At 42.4% G+C, this 21,414-nt stretch overlaps 1 protein-coding gene across 2 annotated transcripts; it reads right to left on the reverse strand.

Moving 5' to 3' along the window:
* Positions 1–3,672: 3,672 nt before the first annotated feature.
* atp6v0a2a (ATPase H+ transporting V0 subunit a2a) lies at positions 3,673–14,941 on the reverse strand. 2 transcript variants are annotated; one of them, XM_034234126.1, is made up of 20 exons: positions 14,290–14,941; positions 13,674–13,752; positions 13,390–13,487; positions 12,466–12,603; positions 11,592–11,668; positions 11,355–11,481; positions 10,446–10,528; positions 10,254–10,347; positions 9,958–10,170; positions 9,026–9,176; positions 8,783–8,922; positions 8,549–8,706; positions 7,806–7,896; positions 7,595–7,713; positions 6,840–7,050; positions 6,649–6,768; positions 6,442–6,561; positions 5,490–5,607; positions 5,214–5,385; positions 3,673–4,652 (listed from the first exon to the last, which is right to left on the reverse strand). In XM_034234126.1, exons 1-20 carry the CDS (start codon positions 14,398–14,400, stop codon positions 4,550–4,552), a joined length of 2,523 nt encoding a protein of 840 aa, XP_034090017.1. In that variant the 5' UTR covers positions 14,401–14,941; the 3' UTR covers positions 3,673–4,549. The 2 variants fall into 2 exon arrangements, with proteins under 2 accessions (XP_034090017.1, XP_034090016.1); XM_034234125.1 differs by having other exon boundaries at positions 11,592–11,689.
* Between the last annotated feature and the right edge of the window lie 6,473 nt (positions 14,942–21,414).

Here is a 21,414-nt window from a genome sequence, read left to right on the forward strand (position 1 = left end):
GATGGCTATGTGTGCTCCCCCCAATAGAAGGACTAGAAACAGGCTGTCCTCTAAAGTGGATCGGCTAGCTGCCGATAGGGGCATGATGAAATCGCCTCTTGGCCCTTCAGCCTGGGCCCGGTGTAGGGGCTGCTAGCGGGCCGCCTGTCCCCCCCCCCCTTTGGTTGACGCCCCTCCTTCGGTTGGGCGCACCTCCTTCGGCTGACGCACCTCCTTCGGCTGACGCACCTCCTTCGGTTGACGCACCTCTGTATGAGGACGCCTTGTCGCTGGTACAGACTCGTCGCCAGGTTTGGCTGGCCCAGTCACCACTAACGGAGGCATGTAGGCGAGTCCTCCGTAGCGTACCAGTCGAGCTGTTTAGGTCAGCTGCCCTGGAGGCACTGGAGCGTGCTGCCCAAGCTAGGCAGACCAGGCAGCAGCTCTCGGGTCTTCGCAGACCTGTGCCCATTCCCAGCAGGCCCAGGGGCCGCTCTAGCAGCCGCACTCAGCCGCCGGATTACAGGGGTGGTCTGCAGAGGTCTTAGCGGCCCACTCAACCGCCTCCCAATGACTTTCGTGCCCCAGGTCGCCCGCCTTCCAGGCGGCCTCGTGCCCCAGAGCCTTACCGGCGCCCCCCAAGAGGCTCCAGGGGCCGAGGGGGGTGGGCCCTGAAATCCCGGGGGCGGTGATCGGCTGCTTTCCCAGCAGAAGCTCAGTTATTGGGCGGTCTGTACTTCCGGCTCTTGGGTGGTTTTCACCTTAACCCAGGGGTACGGACCGCAGCTCCGGCCCCTAGCCTTCGGCTGGGTCTAATTGACAGTCGTCAGCGATCCGGCAGGGGCCCTAGCTCTGGCCCAAGAGTTGTCCGTCCTTCTGTCCAAGGACGCAATCAAGCCAGTAAGACCCTCTGCTTAGCCCAGGGGGTTCTACTTGGCGTACTTTCTCGTGAGCAAGAAAGTCGGCTGATTTTGCCCGATCTTGGACCTCAGAGGAATCAACAGATTCCTGAAGGTGCTGCCATTCTATATGCTGACCACTGCATATGCACAGGTGGTGGTTCTCAACCGTGGACTTGAGGGATGCCTACTTCCACGTGGGCCGGGCAAGATGGTGCCTTATATTTAGTTCCTCCGGCCCTTGGGCAGACTGGCAGCTGCCTCGGCCGCTGGGCCCTTAGGCCCGCTGTCGTTGCGCCCCATGCAGATGTGGCTGAACAGCCTTCACTTAATAATAATAATTAAATAATAATAATTCCTTACATTTATTATAGCGCTTTTTCAATGACTAAGCGCTTTACATATACACACATTACACATATATCATACATGCAATGGTCAGATACTGTGGACAATACCCACAGGAGCAAGTTCAGGTGAAGTGTCTTGCCCAAGGACACACCGGCTTTACAGACGCAGCAGCGGCGGGTTTCACCCCTTGATCTGATGATCATTGCACAGCGCACTGCGCCACACCGTCCATCTTCACGCCTCGAGGTGCTTTTACAAGTACACATTGGTATTATACATGTACTGTGGACAATACCCACAGGAGCAAATCCGGGGGAAGTGTCTTGCCCAAGGACACAACGGCCTGACGCAGTGGCGGCAGGAGCGGGTTTCGAACTGGAGTTCCCCAGCACTCCCCCTTGATCTGATGATCGGATGCACAGACCACTGCGCCACCCGTCCCCGGTACGCCAAGTGGCACAGGCACAGGGAAGTCAAGGTGTCGCAGCATTGCCTCCACTCTCTGTCACGCTGGAGGGGCAGGGCCTATCTCCTGGTGGGCGTGCCCATGGGCGCCATCCCATCCCGCCAGGAGACCATCACCATAGGTGCATGTCTCTCAGGGTGGGGTGCAGTGCGGCAGGGCAGGACCGTTCAGGGTCAGCGGTCTGCCCAGGAGAGTGCGCGCCAGGTCAACGTGCTAGAGCTTCGTGCTGTGCAGCTTGCACTCACGCACTTTCTACCCCAACTGGGGGGCAAGAATGTGCGTGTTCCTTGGGGACAGCATGTACATTGTTGCTTAGACAACAGTCCCTTCTAGATAGTGGACATTCTCACTCCACTCTGAATTTATGTGGCTGTGATTTCTGCCCGACACGTTCGGGTCGACGGCGCCACGGCGGGGTGCCACAGGTTGGTGTCCCTCTTTATGAGAGGGGCTTTACGGCAGCGTCCCCCTAGCACCCCGAGGGCTCCGGCTTGGGACCTGCCCCTGCTGCCCTGTCATCTCCTCCCTTCGAGCCCCTGGCCCAGGTGGGGCTTAGGTGGCTGCCCACGAAGGCAGCATTTCTGCTTGCCATAGCCTCAGGGAAGCGAGTCGGGGAGTTGCATGTCCTCTCCATAAACAATACATGCCCGAGGTGGGACTCTCAGGCGTTGCCCTTTGGGCAAATGTGGCATTCCTGCCCGGGGTCCTTCCACAAACCCACTTAAATCAGCCTGCCCAGCTGGCACGCTTTGACATTCAGGAGTACGGCACGTCGAAGTTGCAGTGCCCTGGGGGTGCCCAAAGGGCATATCAAGGCTACTGCCTGTATACGGCAGTAGGAGCAACTCTTGATTTTGCCCTGGCGGCACTAAAGGAGGTTATGCCCTCTAACCAGTGGCTGCCCCACTGGGTTGTCGATACCATCTCACAGGCTTACGGGGCCAGTGGCCGCCCCCTGCCATCAGGCTGAGATGCCACTCTACAAGGAGCATCTCAACATCTTGGGCTGCCCTGAGGGTGGTGCCCCTGGAGACCATCTGCACCGCGGCGTCGTGGGCATCTTCTGGCACATTCTCCAGTTGTCATCAGGTCAATGTCACCACTCCCCATTCTTTGGGCGTGGTCCTTTTGCCGAGCTCCGCTGCTTCCAGTGGTGAGCAAGGGCTTGGATTCTTCATGACATTGTTGGTATAAGTCATCCAGTGCTTAAAGCACCGCCTCTGGCGGTCAGTAGGAACTAAATAGAACGATAGTTACGGCTGTAACTACGGTTCTATGAGTCCCGGATGACCGCCAGAGTTCCCTGTCACTCAGAATTATTGTGTGCTCGCCTCTGGCGGTGCTTTAAGCACTGGATATGTCCATCGCGCGCATGCACAGCTCGAGTACCAATAACAACAAAGTCACCTGTGACCCACGTGACACCGGCTATATCAGCCGGTGTCGTCAGAGGATCTGTTCCCAGAATCTTCTCGCGAGCACACAAGAATTCTGACAGCCGTAACTATCGTTTTACTGTGAGGTAAAAGCCACCAGAGGGCGTCTCCATAGAGGGCTAATAGACATCACATTAAAAATACATTAAATACTAGTTTTGAAATGTTAAGACCGTTGGATGCCTTGCATTGAGATATTATGTTGGAGGTTTTAAGATTGATCCAACAACTTGCTCACAAAAAGTAACATATTTTTTCATTTCATGTCTGACCTTCCTTTTCAAAATGTCTCTGAGAAATTAGATATAAGTGAAAACACACAACTACCAATGGTTTAATTTCATACCGAAAAATAGACTGAGGCTTAGTTTGATGCCTTGTCAAAATGAGACTGTGACAAACTTTGCACACTTGCTCATTCACCCAATTGAGATTCTGACAAACCAGCCTGTAAGTGAAGAGGATGGATTAATGATTGCTTAAGTCGTAGGTTGTAACTGGCCACCAAAATCAATGAATAAGGGAGCAAAATACACATGAATGCTTTACTTGCTTGCATTTCTTGAAACCTTTATTCAACACATCAAAATGGTAAAATATTGGACTCTTGTACAGACAATAATTTAAATAAATACTAAGATTAATTATCATTAACAAATGCAACAAGCAGTATCGTCAGAGAGGCCTAAAGCTTCTAGACTTCTTCAGGAGTCTTTTTCTATCGATTACAGGGGAAGTTATACGCTTAAATAAATGTATTAATAAGTAAATAAGCAAACAGCTAGCAGTTGAATATTATTTCCATTTGGCATCATCACAGTCGTCAGTGAAACGTTTTAATTGTACAATCATTTATGCAAAGTGCTTTGTGACAATATGCCTCACAATGTGTGTTTTTTCTTTAGATTTCGATACCTACAGGGTTTCTCTCATGTAGAAAGCAGTTTTAAAAGACCTCAAAGCATCCCCTTATCATCAGAAATAAACCTCTATGGCACTACACGAGGATGCTTGATGTGGTCTTGTAACTTTACATTGCACTGTTTAACTGTTTTTAAATACCATGTTGTAAATAATGCAAAACCAGTTTACACAGCACAATGCAAATTAAAGTTGAAAACTCACCCAACTGGTGTAGCAAGTAGTGTAGAGCTCATCTACAAAATTAAATAATTATCAGAAGAATATTTTCCAACCTCTGTATGCTCAGGGGTTTGCTGGGTACATTAGTAAGGCAGTCAGCACAGCCGATAACATTTAAAAAATCGTCATGGTGAAAAACGTTGCTACAAGAGTGAGTTTCAGTCCGTTGTGTTGAAGGTTTATTGTCGTCATCACAGTGTAAATTGTTTCCAGCATCCTTCCCAATTCTGAAGTCTGCTTCCAATCATATGCAAAACGTCAGAGTCCATTTGTTTCTAAAGCAGGCCATCTTGTTCAAAAACGGAGGGCAGGAGGGAGAAGTCGAAGGGCAAAAACTTTAAACCGGTCCCATGGTAGAACTTATTCTGAAACTCCACCCTGAAATAAAATGGCCAAGTGAGCAATGAGGGAACTTTTAATAAACGATAAGGGAGGTAATTGCAAACTGAGAGCTAAGTCACACCACCAAAACAAATATTTAAAAGAAAAGAAAATCAATCATGTCTTAATACTGTTACTTTGTTTTAAAGATATATATTTTTCAAGCTCTCATTAAATGTATTTTTGGTCAAGTTGAACAAGTCATCATCAAATCAAGTATCATTAATAATACCATGATATTAATAATATAGCTAATGTGTATGATGAATAGATGTTGTGTTGTTTGGAAAATCAATTGTTTGATTTATGATTTAAAGATACAATACACAGTTTTTTAGCCTAATTTTAGCACATTGGAATTATTTGAGATGTTTCTTCAAGACAACAAGTCTCTTCCACTATTTTCTGCGCAAAACCATTTTTATAAACTAAGAAAACAATTGGCTAATTACAATAGCTAAAATCCAAACCAATGTCTCATATCACAGTATTCATTTTGAATTCCTTAACTGAATAATGATTGTGAATATTCAGATCAGTCGGTACAGGAAGACTCACCAGTGCAATCTCAGAGCGTGGAGGAAAGCTGATAAACCCTCCATCACCAGCAGGATGGACACGGTGAGCACAGCGAAGAGGCCGAACACGGGAACTAAAAACACCACCCCCACCCTCGTGGTCATCCTCAGGCCCAGACGCATCACCATGCCCCACAACACCTCTGACAGCTCTGAAAACAAAACAGAATATGTCCATGGGGATGCACTAAGACACAGAAAAATAATTAATATCTGAGGGAAATAAAGTAGTAGTAGTTATTGTGACTGCACTCACGGGCATGGGCCAAGCTGAGCGCCCACAGACGCAGGTATGATGCAGTGTTGGAGATGCAGCCCAGGCAGAACTCTATGGTGTGAATGGACTGGTACAGGAGCACATCCCCAAAGTCAAACTGAAAAACAGTTCAAACAATACATATTATAGCCCTGATGATGTTATACTGAGGGGAATGATGTCTGCGGTTCTCCTGTTTAATACATAAATATATATCTTTTAGTTCTGGAAATTACAAGTCCTCTCATGCTTTGGGAAACATAAGCAACATTTTTCATAAATGTCTGATATTTTATAGACCAAAGAGCAACATGATAAATAGATAAAATAATCAACATTTAATTTATTAATGGGCGATTTAAAGATTCATAAGCTGTCGCCCCTAAAATACACAAGACAACTACACGCTTTTTCAAAAGGCTGTAACTAAATACAGCTCAAAAGACAATTTCAGGCACAATGCTAAATCTAGCCATGCATACACAGGATGACCGACAGAGGCAGCCAGACAGTGTACAATGTCAGGCCATTTAAAGTGACATATTACAGCTTTCCAGATCAAAAGTAGCTGAAAGAAATCTAAATATCAGCATTTTCTTTTTAAGGGCCACATTACTAATTAAATTAAACTAGGATATACCATCTATTACAAAAAAGGGAAGTGCTGGCTATAATCAAACCAAAGCTGCAAATCGTACTGTATAACTAAAGGCATATTGCGCTTGTTTTATAGTTTTGTTTTTTTCAATATCTGTGGTGCATCTTGTTTCTATGATATTGAAAGCTCTATATATTTGACTACAATGTGAATGGAAAAGCCTTACTAGGTATAAGATTAGAACATGTGCAATAGCTTTAAACTCTGTGCATCAGTTTCATTATCTTATTTGCATGAAATAAAATACATTTAAATGCAACATTTAAAAAGGCATGGTACTTGTGGATCTCTGACCTCTTTGGGAAGAGCTTCTCTGCCCGGCATTTCATCAAGTCCCTCATCTTCATCATCATCTTCATAGGATGCTGCTGCTGAGGTGTCGTCCTCACTTACACGCCTCACCCTCTCATAACCCTGAGGTGAGACAACACCATTACAGTTGAATGAAAAATGACTCCTGTAGAGTATAAATATTTATTTGAAATGTTGGATCAGACATACTCTGCGTCTGCGCAGGCCTTTGCCTCCTCGGTACAGCCAATACAAGTAGAGCGGTTTTCCTAACAGCATCACGGGAACTGACAGCATAGCTATGACAATTAGGAAGATTTGCAGCCCAGTCTGTGGAATAAAAAAAATGCATTAGCACAGGATCAAATACAGCCAGAGCTAAGAGTGTTTGAGGTTGTTACCTGTCCTGGGTAGAGAGGAGCGAGGTCCTTCCCCTGCATGACGAACATGTTAATGAAGTGGATGAGGATGCTGGGAGCCTGGCTGGAGTCTCGAGCCCCGAACGCCAACCACTTGTAGACAATCATGAACACCAGGTAGCCAAAGAGACAGAGCAGGAAGAGCAGCTCAGGAAGAAACAGCAGGTAGACGTTAAACTTCTGCTGGAAGTGCCTGAGGGGAGAGAACAGAGTATGGGAATAGAGGAAATGATAAGAGTGGTTTTAATGATTGCACCCTTTACATGCTCTTCAAAACAATATATTGTTTTTGTAGGCGATAGTAGAGAAAGATTCAAGATTTAAAGGCTTTACTGTCATATGCCCAACAGCTAGTTTCAGTCCCAAGCTCCTCCAACAATTCAACACACATATGCATAAAAAATGGAGCAAGTGACGAATATAAAAGTAAATGCAGAAGAAGGTAAACTATAAATGTGTAAAATAGATTAAGATTAAATAAAGGGTGTAAAATGAGATTCAGTACAGTGGAACAAAATCCTACTAGAAAATATGTGAGCTGTGAAATAAACATGAAGTTCTGTGGTGTGTTATTGTTTCATATTCCAGTTTTATTTGTGACATTTATGAGAAGCTGCTGGTACAGCTATGATAGAAAAGCTATGGGCGCTGTATTTTTGAATTGATGGATTGCATTGCTGTAAGAATACATAAATAAAATGGATGGACGGTTCCTGTCAGGGACTGGAGCCACTCACAGGTGATTGAAGATGCTCAGCACCACGCCAAAGCTCATGTGGATAACACCAATAACCACTGACATCTTCATCTTGTAGGAGTTGAGGAAGGACAGCCGGTTCACTGCCAGGTTCCATATCTGATGGGATATTAAAAAGCATCTCAGTGAAAATGACTTGGAGATATGAGTCAATTATGTTCTGACGGTAATGCCCGAGTGCATTTACTCACAGGATCGATGCCAAATGGGTACGGTCCAGTGAAAACGCCAGTGACGTTGGGGTCTAATGTGAGCAGAGAATTCGTTTGGAGGGTTTTATTTCTGCAATGTAAAAAGAAGAAATGCATCAAATACAAAACCCATGAAACACCACACGTTGTATACTGACAGCTTTTGTTAGAGACCATAAACTGAGTTGGAAAACACATTAAATGTCAATATTGCACAAAACAAAAGACATCCGCAATATAAATGAATTACATATGTTGCGCCTTTCTTTCATAGTTTCCTACATTTGGGGAAATACATTCATGACAATCACAAATATGGTTTTGATGCTACAAAGGAGAGTTAGGAGAATTGTAAACAGAACTGGTTATTACAAAACAACCAATATATTATTTATAGTTTTAAATACAAGGTGTAATACATTTGATAGATTTGAAAAGAACCAGGAAAATAAGGTGATTAAGAAATATACAACCGGGGTGAACAATAAATGATTTGATGTGAGGAACATAGATTTGATTTGGTTTCTTTATTTCATTTCAAATATATCCTTTTAAATGAGAATTGAGGAGAATAGAAATTGTAAAAATGTAGGAACCATTTAGTCTGTATACATTTGATTTGTCACTATTTCAAAGTAATGTGTTTTTTCTAAGTGAGTATTTGAGTGGAATATGTTGAAAAATATCAAAATGAACTCAATGAAACTGACAGATGAAATGGTGTGTATTTAATGCTAACTCACGTCCACTGCTGATTTGTGAACATGGCCTTGACGCTCCAGGCTGAGCCGAATATATTCAGAGACTTGGAGAAACAGTCGTTGTAAATCAGCCCGGTGTAGATGGAGAAGATCCCCATCATCAGGATGATGTAACGTCCGCTGAAGAACGTCTCCCATATCTGAGATCGACAGACACACAGCTGTCAGACGAAACTCACTTACAATCACTGCATTATGGATGAGACTCATTCCTACCTCATTACTGGATCGCTTCTTCTTCTGCTGTTTCTCCGTCAGCACCATCCACAGGGCGAAGAAACTCATTACTATGCCGTGCCCGAGGTCGCCAAACATCACGGCGAACAGGAAGGGGAATGTGATGATGGTGTAGGGAGCTGCCAGTGAGAGAAACGCCCTTCATTATGCTTGTTTACTCTCCAAAGCAAACAATAAGACACTTTAAAGTTGGTTCTTAATGAGCAAAGAGTGGGTTCTTACCTGGGCTTACCTCGCGATAATCCCCCACCCCGTACGCCTCCACGATGCTCTGAAAGCCAGACGTGAACTTGTTGGTTCTCAGCAGCGTGGGCGGGGTGTCTGAACTCGGGATGCGGTTCACAAAAGACGGAACAGTGGCGTCACCTTTCCGCTGTGAAGAAACAAAGACAAAAATGTAAAGGAGAATTCTGGACTGAGTTATATATTCACAGAACACGACACATTGATGCCGTTTGGAGCTCCCAGTGTCGTGTTAAATATTTACAGGTTTGAGTGATTCTCTGAGCAGAAAGTTTACCACTAAAGCATTCTTGGTGGGAAATGTAATCTTAACATAAATAAAAAATAAACATTGAGACATAAATGCAGCCTGGAGCAGTAGGACTTACTGGCACTTACTGCACCGCAAACACATGAAATGCTAACCGACAAAAAACAGGAAATGAAACAACCAACAATAATACTAGAAAACAATAAAAACAGTCAGAAACTGAAGTTATTCTGCTGGCAGTATTAATAGGAAAAGCATTTTTAAAAGACTCATTGTGATACACCTGAATTAATAGGTCAACATTTATTTTTAAACCAGCTCAAAAGATTAACAAAATCAATCGTTGACTCTATACCCTTAGCTTAATACTCAGTGTAAACTGTATTTTGGCTTAAACAAAGATTCTTAAGTAATGATCAAATCTGAATATGAATATCAATACTTGGTGTTTATTGAGGCTGTTTTATTAAATGTTAGTAAGTATGTACATTTTATTATTTTAAACACAGCTTTTTTTCCCCACTTTTGTTAAAAAGTATTGTATTGTTCGAGAGGCTTTTGGGCATTTTTTTAAACGTGTCATTTTAAAGTTTATTGAGCTTGATGGCAGTTTACGGTTCCCATAAACAAAAACCCAGCCCTAATAATCATTTCCCCTCACCGCTCCTTCTTCCAGCGCCCCCCGCAGGTTGGCCAGGTCGCTGACGGGACACCACACCTCGGCGATCAGACACTTGTTGGTGACGTCGAAGCTGCAGAGGTTCAGGATGTGGTAGATGGCCTTCATCTTCTTCACCTGCACCACCCAGCTGAAGGCCGACTCAGAGGCCTTCTGCAGAACCTGCCTCAGGTACTCCTCAGTGCGGTGCAGCACCTGGGGGAAGACAACAGTTACTACAAACTCACCGAGAGTGTGTGGACGTGTTTCATGTTTCCGTCTTTCTTCATTGATCCTACGTTGTTCAGGTCTTGGATGCGTGTCCGTAAACTGTCCAGCACATCCGCTCGCTCCTCATCGTTCTCAGGGTGCGGGTAAAGGTGGCAGTGGTAACTAGAGAGGACAGAGACAGGACATGTACGCTGATTAATGATGTAGGAGAATACAAAGATACACTGAAAGATGTAATCATGTGATGATGGTATTCTTACCAATCGCAGATTTTTTGTACTTTCTGTCCGATCTGGTCTCCCCAGAAAGAGATGAGAAACACAACACTTTTGCTGATCTCGCCCTGAAACAACAAAGATCAGGCAAGTTTTTATCACAGCTTAAAAAAAATACTTTTACAGCGAATACTGTACAGCACTTTTTATTTGAGTTTGTAGACAAGTAGGATTTAAGTGTCATCATTGTGTCAGAGACTAGTGTCCTTTTTTTGACATGCCTAAATCCCAGTCATGAAGTTTTAATTTAAGAACCCAAAAACGTTAAATGACCTCCGTTTCTAAATACATCTAAATATTCATAAGCTTATAAGAGCGATGTGTCTTCTACTGTAATTCACAAACCATCTTTGGCTAAATTCAAGCCAGCTGCAGAGAGCACACTAACCAGGGAATAGCAGACACATTTTTAGTTGTGACAATCAGCTAGAAATATCTGTCAGTATCTTTATGTTTGCCATGGCCCTTCGCTGTATGACTTCGCTTAATGCGTTTGCTTCATTAAGCCTAAATGGAACCGGTTCCAACATATCCCTCGTTTAAATGTGGTTGAATCAGATTTACAGAAGCAATATAAGCCAACACACCAATAACTTACATCACATTTGAAATCCAATGTTTATAACCTCTGATTGGTGCACAACAATGGTTACAGGGTAACTTGTAATCTGTAACCTATTGCATTTCAAAAGCAACCTTCCTAACCCTGGAAATACAAAATCACCTCCAACTGAGCTTTGCCAACCCATAACCAATAGGAAACGCAAGAAGAAACACAGAAAAGCTAAATAAAGGGAAGCTAGACATTGTGTTCATGTTGCTCATAGTAAGGAGCCGATAGAGATAACAGCAACGAATGATACAACATCTCCCATGCACCATGCAGTAACTCACAGTGTCGAGGTCAGTGAGGTTCTCGTCCACCTCTGCGTAGCTGAGGATAGTGTAGCCCTTACACACTCTCCACAGCATGCGCTCGAAGGCCTCCACCTTCACCCGCTGGATGAGACCGGAGACAAACCTGCAGCCAGGAGAGATCAGCAGAGGTTAGAGGTTCATTTCTTTATGATAGCACACATTAAGATCTTGTGTTGTGTGGATGTTAGTGACAAGTATGTCCGCGCCGCTCACCCCAGCTTGGCTCCGAGCCTCTGCATGCCGGTGCATCCTGACACCGAGTCCGTCTCCATGGTGGGGAACTCTTCATACTGAGGACCAAGAGCCTCGTGCTAATTATAAAAGGAAACATGTGAAAGTATTGACATTAAAAAATCCACTGCTTGTCAAAGTCTGCTTTGAAAACCATATTTAATTAAAATAATGTAAGCATTATCTGCAAAAATATTGATTGAGAATTCAAAAGTAAAAGTATTTTTCTATTCAAATGTCCCCTGACAGTGTTTTACTATAATAACAATGTTGTAAGTGTTGATAGGAGTGCTGTATCATTGTGCTTCTTTGCATTTGACTGCTGTAGATGTTTATGGTCATATTAACTCTTTTATATATTGTATATTCAGCTCTTTTTTCTTCTTTGGAATAATGCATTTTCCAGGTTATCCAGCCCATAAAGAAATACTTTATGCTGCAGTTTATTAAAAAAGGTCAATTTCAAAATCAGATAATATGGAGTTATATGGGGTTAACTGGACAGGAAAGAGGCTGAGAAATGACTAAAGCTGTCAGACTTATGTCGTGGGATAAAAACAAAATGATTTCCTATTAGATGTAGGGACACATCATTATAGATCAGTACAAATGTGAATGTACAGTACTTGAGTAAATGCATTTAGTTATATTTCACCACTATCCTATACTTTGTGGTGTTGGCAGATTTTTTAGCGACTGCACTGTGACCGTGTCTTTAATCTGAGCCTCTGTCACCACGGGAAGCTAAACACGTACGTGACAAGAGAACAAGCTGGCGAGGTTAAGGGAAGCGTTTCACCTGAGATGTAAACAGAGTTGGAGGAGGACAAAGCAGAACGTTAGGAAGCACACTCACTCTGGAGCGGCTGTGGATGAAGGTGCGTGTGATCTTCAGCATGTGTGTGTACTCGGTGAGCTCCAGGAGGTTCCTCTGCAGCTTCTCTTTGTTCCGAGCCACCTCGCTCAGCTCCATCTCCAGCCTCTGAAGCTGCTCCTGCACACCAACACACATCCAACACCACCTTAAGTTTGCATTTAGTTAACTTACGAAGAGGAACAACTGGGAAAATAAACGCCACAAGTCCACACATCTAAAACATTAAACTGTAAAATATATATAGACTGATAGCAGGTAGAAAATTACATTAACTATCACTGGATAAATACCAATATTCAATACACATTTAATCATTTGGTCTATGAAATGTCTGAAAAAAGTTAAAATGTGTAATTATGTTTCTCAAAGTCCAAAGCAATGTCTTTAATTGTCTTGTCAGTCTAAACCCAACACATTTGGTTTAATAGGTTATTAAAAAGAGAAAAGCAGGAAATGTCAATATTTGAAAGGCTGAAAACAGCATTGAGTAATTACCATTATATGATGTTTTTACACTATTTTGTCAACCCTCCATAAAAGGGAAACTATGCATGATACCGTTAGACAAGGTGGAATAATTGATGCTTTTTGTAACCATGTCGACACTGAACATATGGATAAGATAAGATGGACCTTTATTAATCCCTGTGGAGAAATTCAAACTGTAGGTTTGAAGACCTGAAGGTGGAAGGACATGCTCAAAAGCAATCAAACAACTTGTATAATATATTGTTTACATAGAAATGAACAGCCAGGATCTCTATGTTGTATACACATAGTTTATCCAGAAGTGATCAGAACCAGGACACTAGTGTTATGTGTAAACAGACAAAGATAAACACTATGAAAGTGTAAAAAATGGTTAATTTTGCAGTAAAATCTGGCTGTTGAAGTGAATCTTACCATGATCTCGAGCACCTGTCTGGGCGGAGGAGCGAGCGGGCTCTCATCCTCCTCTGGAACAGCGATGTGAGTCTTCTGAATCTCCCTCAGAAGGTAACCTGTCCAGGAAAAAATGCTGACAGTTTGTTTCGAGGTAATTATTCCAGGAGTGTCGGAGCTAAATCCCAGAAGGACCGCTTTAATAAATCAGCCGTGAGTTGCTTACATAACCCTGATGATAGATCATTGAGGTGTACACTAAAGACTACACCCACATGAACCACCCCAGGTGCTCTCTCTCTTACCCAGAATCCTCTCCATCTCCTCACATCTCTTGATTTCGCTGACGAAGCGCCGCTGGAACGAGCTGACACTCGGGTTGAGCTGAAACCAGAGGAGAAGCACAGGTTACTGCATCATCCTGGGCAGGTGCTAAACAATCACAGCTTTACACTGTCCCTAATATTTTAAATTATTTATTGTTGTTAATACATATTTGTTATATCTTTGTAATGGTAGACTTTATTCTTTTCAATTTTAATGATTTCTTAATGTTTTTGTATGCACCAACAAGGGAAAAGTCCTTCAACATATGCTGTACTTCACAAAAAACCCATGATTTAAAATATTTAAATATTGTTAATTTAAGTAAAGCACAATGTGGAATAATTTGACCTAAAACCTTGACGAAATAAATACATGTTACATTAAAAGTCAGTCATAATGCAGACAGACAGACAGATATATATATAATAGCAGGAGGTTCCCCCATACACCATCCCTCTTATGTATCCATGTTTACCAAGAGAAAGACAGAAGTAAGGTATCAGTTTCTTCTACATTAAACAGAAGATAACGCATATGAATGAGCATTTAAAGACTACTTCTATACGAGTGTTTTTGCATCCTCTCTATACTTACATCTCGAAACTCGACCAGCCCCAGCTCCCCCAGCTCACTGATGCAGTCATATTCTGAGCCGGACTGCAGGAACAGTTGCGCCAGACACATCTCCTCACTCCGAAACACCATCTTTATCTGCCTCAGATCTGCTGCGCCGTTTAGTAATCTGTCTGTAGCCCAATGAAGCTGCACACCGAGCCTTTCACCACCCGCCAACACAGGACATCACAACACGTAACGAGTCGGCGCGTGCATTTAATCAATTAACACCCCCTCGAGGATTAATTATCGTCAAATAAAAAAGTCCCATTCCAGATGAGGCTTTGTTTCCCATTCCGAGTCTGTGGACAGTTTTATCGTCGCCTGGTGTCTATTTAATAAAGAATATGAAAACAAAGACAGAAACCTCCCTGATGCACAGGCTCGCGGAGAAAGGCGTCATCCCGCGAGCGTTTTACCTCCGACACCTGTCATTGTTCCGGCGCTAAAACACGGAGACGACGCAACGCTGGCTGCACAGAAACGAGCAACAGGCAGACAAAAAGATAAATGTTTAACCCGCCATGATAACAAACGCGGCTGAAGCCAGCATCACGCGTTAATAAGAGAAGCCACAGTCAGAAATAGGCTCCGGCCTTTATTCCCACTACGTCGCCCGGCAATTTGACACAGATTGCGTCGCCGGGTTGCCAGGTAGGGTCGCATCCTCTGAAATAATCGTTGTTTCTTAAATTGTAGGATTGTAGAAATTGTAGGATTGTAGAATTGTAGAAAAGAGGCAAAACAGGTTCCATGTAGACGAAGTATATAATTTCTGCTTGTAAATGTTATTTTACTTACGTTTGCCTTAAAACTGCAGGTAGGCATATTTAACACCCTGCTGTATCAACAGCGTGTATTTGCTTTACTAAAATATATATATTTGCTTAGGAAAATGCAGCTCAAGAATACATTTAAAGCCTGCACGAAAGGCTTTTGGGACGAGGAGACTGTAGTCAACAAATGATGAACAATAACATTTAATTGTAATCATCCTAACTTTTGTATCATTGAAATGTTTAATGTCTCAAAAGTTTTATTGGAACTTAATTTAGCAGTTTTGCCATTATATCTTCCATTTTCAATAGTTATAAATAAAGGTCTATTTTCATATTTCTTTTAAACAATTGAGTTAATCCCTTTGTCTCGAAATTGAACGTTTTTAAAAGGGGAGTTATTTTTGCAAACCTGGCAACCACCACATTTTCTTATTCTGTTCCGTCACTGAAAGAGGGCCGACCATCTGCACTTCTTTGTGTGTGAAATCCTTTATGGTGTTTTATTATTATTTGTTTCTTTTGGTGTCAATAAAATAAATCTTACGATGTAATGAATAATTACATAAAGTTATTAAATTATATTATTATTGATGAGACTCTGGCTACATGCCGTTACATAGCTACTATAAACCACCATGACTCAACACAAATGTTACTTGGGATTAGATGGTTGGGGTTCATTTTATTTAATTGAAATCAGGCATTTAACAATGGGATGTTATTTCTCAGTATTCAAATGGGAGGAGCATCTCAAATGATTTAATCCAGGGGGTTCACAGCTGTGTTTAGTCAGCTAAAGGTGCAAGGAGAAATCTTGGAACCAGAAGGTTGCCAGTTCGATCTCCAGGCTGGCAAGATCAGAGCATTTTCCCCACCATTAGTTTGCCCTTGAGCAAGGCCCATAGCCCTCAACTGCTCCCTGGTCAGTCTGGGATTGTACTGAACAGGTGTGTAAATCCTGAAGCCTCCTGAATTATTATCCTTCATTTGCATTAATGCTAACAAGCTCCCGCTGATTTGTGTTTTCCCCCCGGGCGAAATTTACATCATGGCGCTGTATATCTGTATGAAGTTCACTAGATCAATGTCTGATGACCAAAACATTGTTTTAGGAATGTTTTGGTTCTTTTACATTAAAGTAGCAACACACACTTGTGCTTGCCAAACCATATGAAGTAATTGATGTTAGCACAATGAAACAGCAATAGAAAAATAACACCATCTGAGTTTAGAGTTTGCTTCCTCTATCAATCAATCAATCAATGTTTATTTATATAGCCCAATATCACAAATGTTACATTTGTCTCAGTGGTCTTCTTCACAGTTTGTACAGAATATCCGTGTAAAGGCAACCGAACAACAAATATTTGCCAGTGAGGGATATGGTGTGAAGCTTTTCCAGACGCGTGGTGTTGACAGCAAATCAGGTCTTCTCTTTGAGTGCATTTAAGATGTTTATTTGGATTGCAGGATGATGACAGCAAAACAAGAGCCGGGTGTTTAACTGATAACTAAACAACTAACTGTGATAAAGAAATAAACTGAAATTAACTCAAAACAAACAGAAAATAAGCGAAAACACGCACGGTTGAAAAACTGTGTGGCTTCCCTCTGGTGATTCCCAATCCCTAATGCTGTGCACCTGTGTCCTCCCCAAATAGTAGGCTGTACCCTGAAATTGGCTGAGTCCCCGCCTATGCCCAGGTCAATTCAGTAGTATCACAGCACCTTCATATACAAATATTAAAATACATCAAATTGGCTGCAACAATCAGTATGACAATACGACACCCTCTGTCCTTAGACCCTCACATCGTACAAGGAGAAACTTCCAGAGAAAACCCACAGTTTAAAGGGAAAATGGGAGAAACCTCAGGGAGAGCAACAGAGGAGGGATCCCTCTCCCAGGACGGACAGACGTGCAATAGATGCCGTGTGTAAATCGAAAAGATAATACATTTACAACATAGGTAGTCCAAATGTTTGGAAATGCATGTGTCTGTAATAAGAAGATGAATCCACGAGGATGTCAGCAATCCTGTGGGAGCCATCAGGGAAGTAGTATGGTGAGAGTCAGGCAGGACCGCAGAGACAGGTTCAGCCAGGACTCGAAGTCCAGGACTCAGATCCAGTGCTCAGGATAGAGGATCCAGGACACACGACCACAGCAACAGGATTAGCCTCGACTCAGGATCCCGGCGTATATATGGACACAAAAAAGAGATTTGGGGGAAGCTGGGTTAATCGGAACATGAGAGTACACAGGTACAAACAGACAGAAAGATGGAGTAAGGTGCCCCCCCCCCAACAGTCCAAGCCTAGCAGCTAAACTAACGTGTCTACATACATGCACTCCCTTAGGATAGGTTGAGGGAAAAGGGTAGCAAGTAAGAAGTAGGAAACAGAGGTGAAGAGGCACACGCAGGGAGAAAGGTCCCCACTGGAACCTGAATTGGTTAGAGGTAAGGAGTAGGTCAGGGACTACGTTCCACACTCCCCGGCCGGGCTAGGCCTTCTCTGCAACCTGTTACCCTCTAATAGAACCTCGAGAGGTCAGAGAGGGGAACGTTTTTGGATAAAGTTTTAAATATAAGATCTAAGTTTTTAGGATTGAAATGAAAGAGTAAGAACTCAAATGTATAGGTGAAGAGGCACAACGTATCTACGTCAATGCACTCTTATTAGATTATTTTATTTTATCACTAGCTTTATCAAAAAGGAAGGTCTTAAGCGTACTCTTAAAAACGGATAGGCTGTCTGCCGCCCGAACACAAACTGGAATCTGATTCAACAAATGTGGAGCTTGATAAGAAAAGGCTCTGGCTCCCATTGTACATTTTAGAGACTCTAGGAACAACCAACAACCGTGCATTCTTGGAACGCAATGCCTAGTAGGACAGTAGGGTATAATGAGTTCTTTAAGGTAAGATGGCGCCTGCCCATTAAGGGCTTTGTAGGCGAGAAGAAGAATTTTAAATTCATGTGTTCTATAGGGAGCCAGTGAAAGGCAGCCAGAACAGGAGTAATGTGGTCCCTTTTCATAACTCTAGTTAATACACGTGCTGCAGCATTTTGAATCGACAAAGTATATAATTTTTGCTTGTAAATGTTATTTTACTTACGTTTGCCTTGTGTTGACATTAAAACTGCAGGTATTTAACACCCTGCTGTATGAACAGCGTGTATTTGCTTTACTAAAATATATAGGCCTATTTGCTTAGGAAAATGCAGCTCAAGAATACATTTAAAGCCTGCACGAAAGGCTTTTGGGACGAGGAGACTGTAGTCAACAAATGATGAACAATAACATTTAATTGTAATCATCCTAACTTTTGTATCATTGAAATGTTTAATGTCTCAAAAGTTTTATTGGAACTTAATTTTAGCAGTTTTGCCATTATATCTTCCATTTTCAATAGTTATAAATAAAGGTCTATTTTCATATTTCTTTTAAACAATTGAGTTAATCCCTTTGTCTCGAAATGGAACGTTTTTAAAAGGGGGGTTATCTCGCAAACCTGGCAACCACCGCATTTTCTTATTCTGTTCCGTCACTGAAAGAGGGCCGACCATCTGTACTTCTTTGTGTGTGAAATCCTTTATGGTGTTTTATTATTATTTGTTTCTTTTGGTGTCAATAAAACAAATCTTACGATGTAATGAATAATTACATAAAGTTATTAAATTATATTATTATTGATGAGACTCTGGCTACATGCCGTTACATAGCTACTATAAACCACCATGACTCAACACAAATGTTACTTGGGATTAGATGGTTGGGGTTCATTTTATTTAATTGAAATCAGGCATTTAACAATGGGATGCTATTTCTCAGTATTCAAATGGGAGGAGCATCTCAAATGATTTAATCCAGGGGGTTCACAGCTGTGTTTAGTCAGCTAAAGGTGCAAGGAGAAATCTTGGAACCAGAAGGTTGCCAGTTCGATCTCCAGGCTGGCAAGATCAGAGCATTTTTCCCACCATTAGTTTGCCCTTGAGCAAGGCCCATAGCCCTCAACTGCTCCCTGGTCAGTCTGGGATTGTAGCCTACTGAACAGGTGTGTAAAACCTGAAGCCTCCTGAATTATTATCTCTCATTTGCATTAATGCTAACAAGCTCCCGCTGATTTGTGTTTTCCCCCCGGGCGAAATTTACATCATGGCGCTGTATATCTGTATGAAGTTCACTAGATCAATGTCTGATGACCAAAACATTGTTTTAGGAATGTTTTGGTTCTTTTACATTAAAGTAGCAACACACACTTGTGCTTGCCAAACCATATGAAGTAATTGATGTTAGCACAATGAAACAGCAATAGAAAAATAACACCATCTGTGGAGCTTGATAAGAAAAGGCTCTGGCTCCCATTGTACTTTTTTAGAGAGTATAGGAACAACCAACAACCCTGCATTCTTGGAACGCAATGCCCTAGTAGGACAGTAGGGTATAATGAGTTCTTTAAGGTAAGATAGCGCCTGCCCATTAAGGGCTTTGTAGGCGAGAAGAAGAATTTTAAATTCATGTGTTCTATAGGGAGCCAGTGAAAGGCAGCCAGAACAGTAATGTGGTCCCTTTTCCTAACTCTAGTTAGTACACATGCTGCAGCATTTTGAATCAGCTGAAGCGACTTGACTGACTTATTGGTACACCCTGATAATAAGGAGTTACAATAATCCAGCCTCGAAGTAACAAATGCATGGACTAGTTTCTCTGCATTGTTTTGAGGCAAGATATGCCTAATTTTGGCAATGTTGCGTAGATGGAAGTAGGCGGTCCTTGAGATTGATTTTATGTGGGCGTTAAAGGATAAATCCTGATCAAATATAACACCAAGATTCCTTACAGTCTCACTGGAGGCCAAATTAATGCCATCCATTAACTAGTATATCTTTAGAAGAAAGAATCATTGAATTTAATTGTTCAAGGTTTATGGCTGAAACGCATTCTAGTTTACTATCTAGTGTAATATTAGAGCTTACATTCCCGGGAGCTGTTGATAACACTATACTGGTCACAGGCAAGAGGTCATTGATTTTGTTTCTAAGAGTAACCATTTTATCATTACAAAAGCACATAAAATCATTACTACTGAGTGCTATGGGAATAGAAGGCTCAATCGAGCTATGGCTCTCTGTCAGCCTGGCTACAGTGCTGAAAAGAAATCTTGCATTCTTCTTATTCTCATCTATTAATGAAGAGTAGTAGGCTGCTCTCGCTTTACGCAGTGCTTTCTTATATTCATTGAGAGTAATATGCCAAATTAAACGAGATTCTTCAAGTTTAGTGGAACGCATATCTTTTCAAGTTGTCTCGACTTTTGCTTTATTTTGCGGGTTTCGGCATTATGCCATGGAGCTAATCTATGTTGTTTTATTTTCTTCTTTTTCATAGGAGCAACAGAGTCCAATTTTATTCGCAGCGCATCTGTAGCACTATCAACAACATGATCAATTTGGGGTGGTGTACATTTTGTATAAGTTTCCTCCCTTACATGCAGACATGCTATCGAGTTAAGTATTGATGGAATCTCTTCCTTAAATTTGGCTATAGCACTAACAGATAGGTTTCTGCTGCAGGAGCTTTTGACGAATGCTTTGTATTCTAGTAACAGTACTTCAAAAGTTACCAAAAAAAGTTACCAGAGAAAATTACCTCTATGACAAGGCTGGGTCCGGTCTCAGGGAAACGGGAAGGGGGGGGGGGGGGGGGGGGTGCAGCACCCCTATCTGTTGGTGGTGAATTGTAACTGCAACGCCAAAAAGTTCACTAAACAAATCAATACAAACGTTTTATTTTGACTTACTATTTTTGAGTTAGCATTTTAGTGTAAGCAGTCTATAAAAAGCTTCACTATAAGAGAAAGTGATAATGCGGTGTGCTTCTTCTGTTGCTCTGCTATAGAAAAGAAGCTCGTCAGTGCAGATAAGATCAGGGATGGGAGTTTTGTGAAAGCAGGGTTTAAAAACTGGTGAAAGGCAGGGGAAACATTTAGGGAGCATGAGAAGTCCCATCAACACACAGGCCGTCAACAAACTGGCAGCATTAAAATGAACACCGATGAATGCACTGCTCTCACAAGCTAAAGACCAAATGACTGCATTTAATATGAAGTTATTATACAGGGCCGCCCCACGCGGATGGGGCCTCATTTTTCGGAGGGAGCCTCCTCTGAAGCTCAAACACGGCGCACCTACAGTGTAGCGCGCCACAATTTCGCAGCTGTGAGGCACCACTAGCACCCCTCCCCCCCACCGCACCCCCAACTCTGACTGACTTCCCGCGTCCCTGCAGGGAAACGACTGTTGCACTTACAACAGTGGA

This window comes from Gymnodraco acuticeps, unplaced genomic scaffold (genome assembly GCF_902827175.1).
Source record: "Gymnodraco acuticeps unplaced genomic scaffold, fGymAcu1.1, whole genome shotgun sequence".
NCBI lineage: Eukaryota > Metazoa > Chordata > Actinopteri > Perciformes > Bathydraconidae > Gymnodraco > Gymnodraco acuticeps.

Coding starts and splice junctions, on each gene's coding strand:
- atp6v0a2a (XM_034234125.1), bottom strand. CDS start 14,400: ATGGTGTTTCGGAGTGAGGAGATGTGTCTGGCGCAACTGTTCCTGCAG. Junction 10,529..11,354: donor ACCTCACTGACCTCGACACT/GTGAGTTACTGC, acceptor TTGTTGTTTCAG/GGCGAGATCAGCAAAAGTGT. Junction 5,386..5,489: donor GCTCAGCTTGGCCCATGCCC/GTGAGTGCAGTC, acceptor TTTTGTTTTCAG/AGCTGTCAGAGGTGTTGTGG.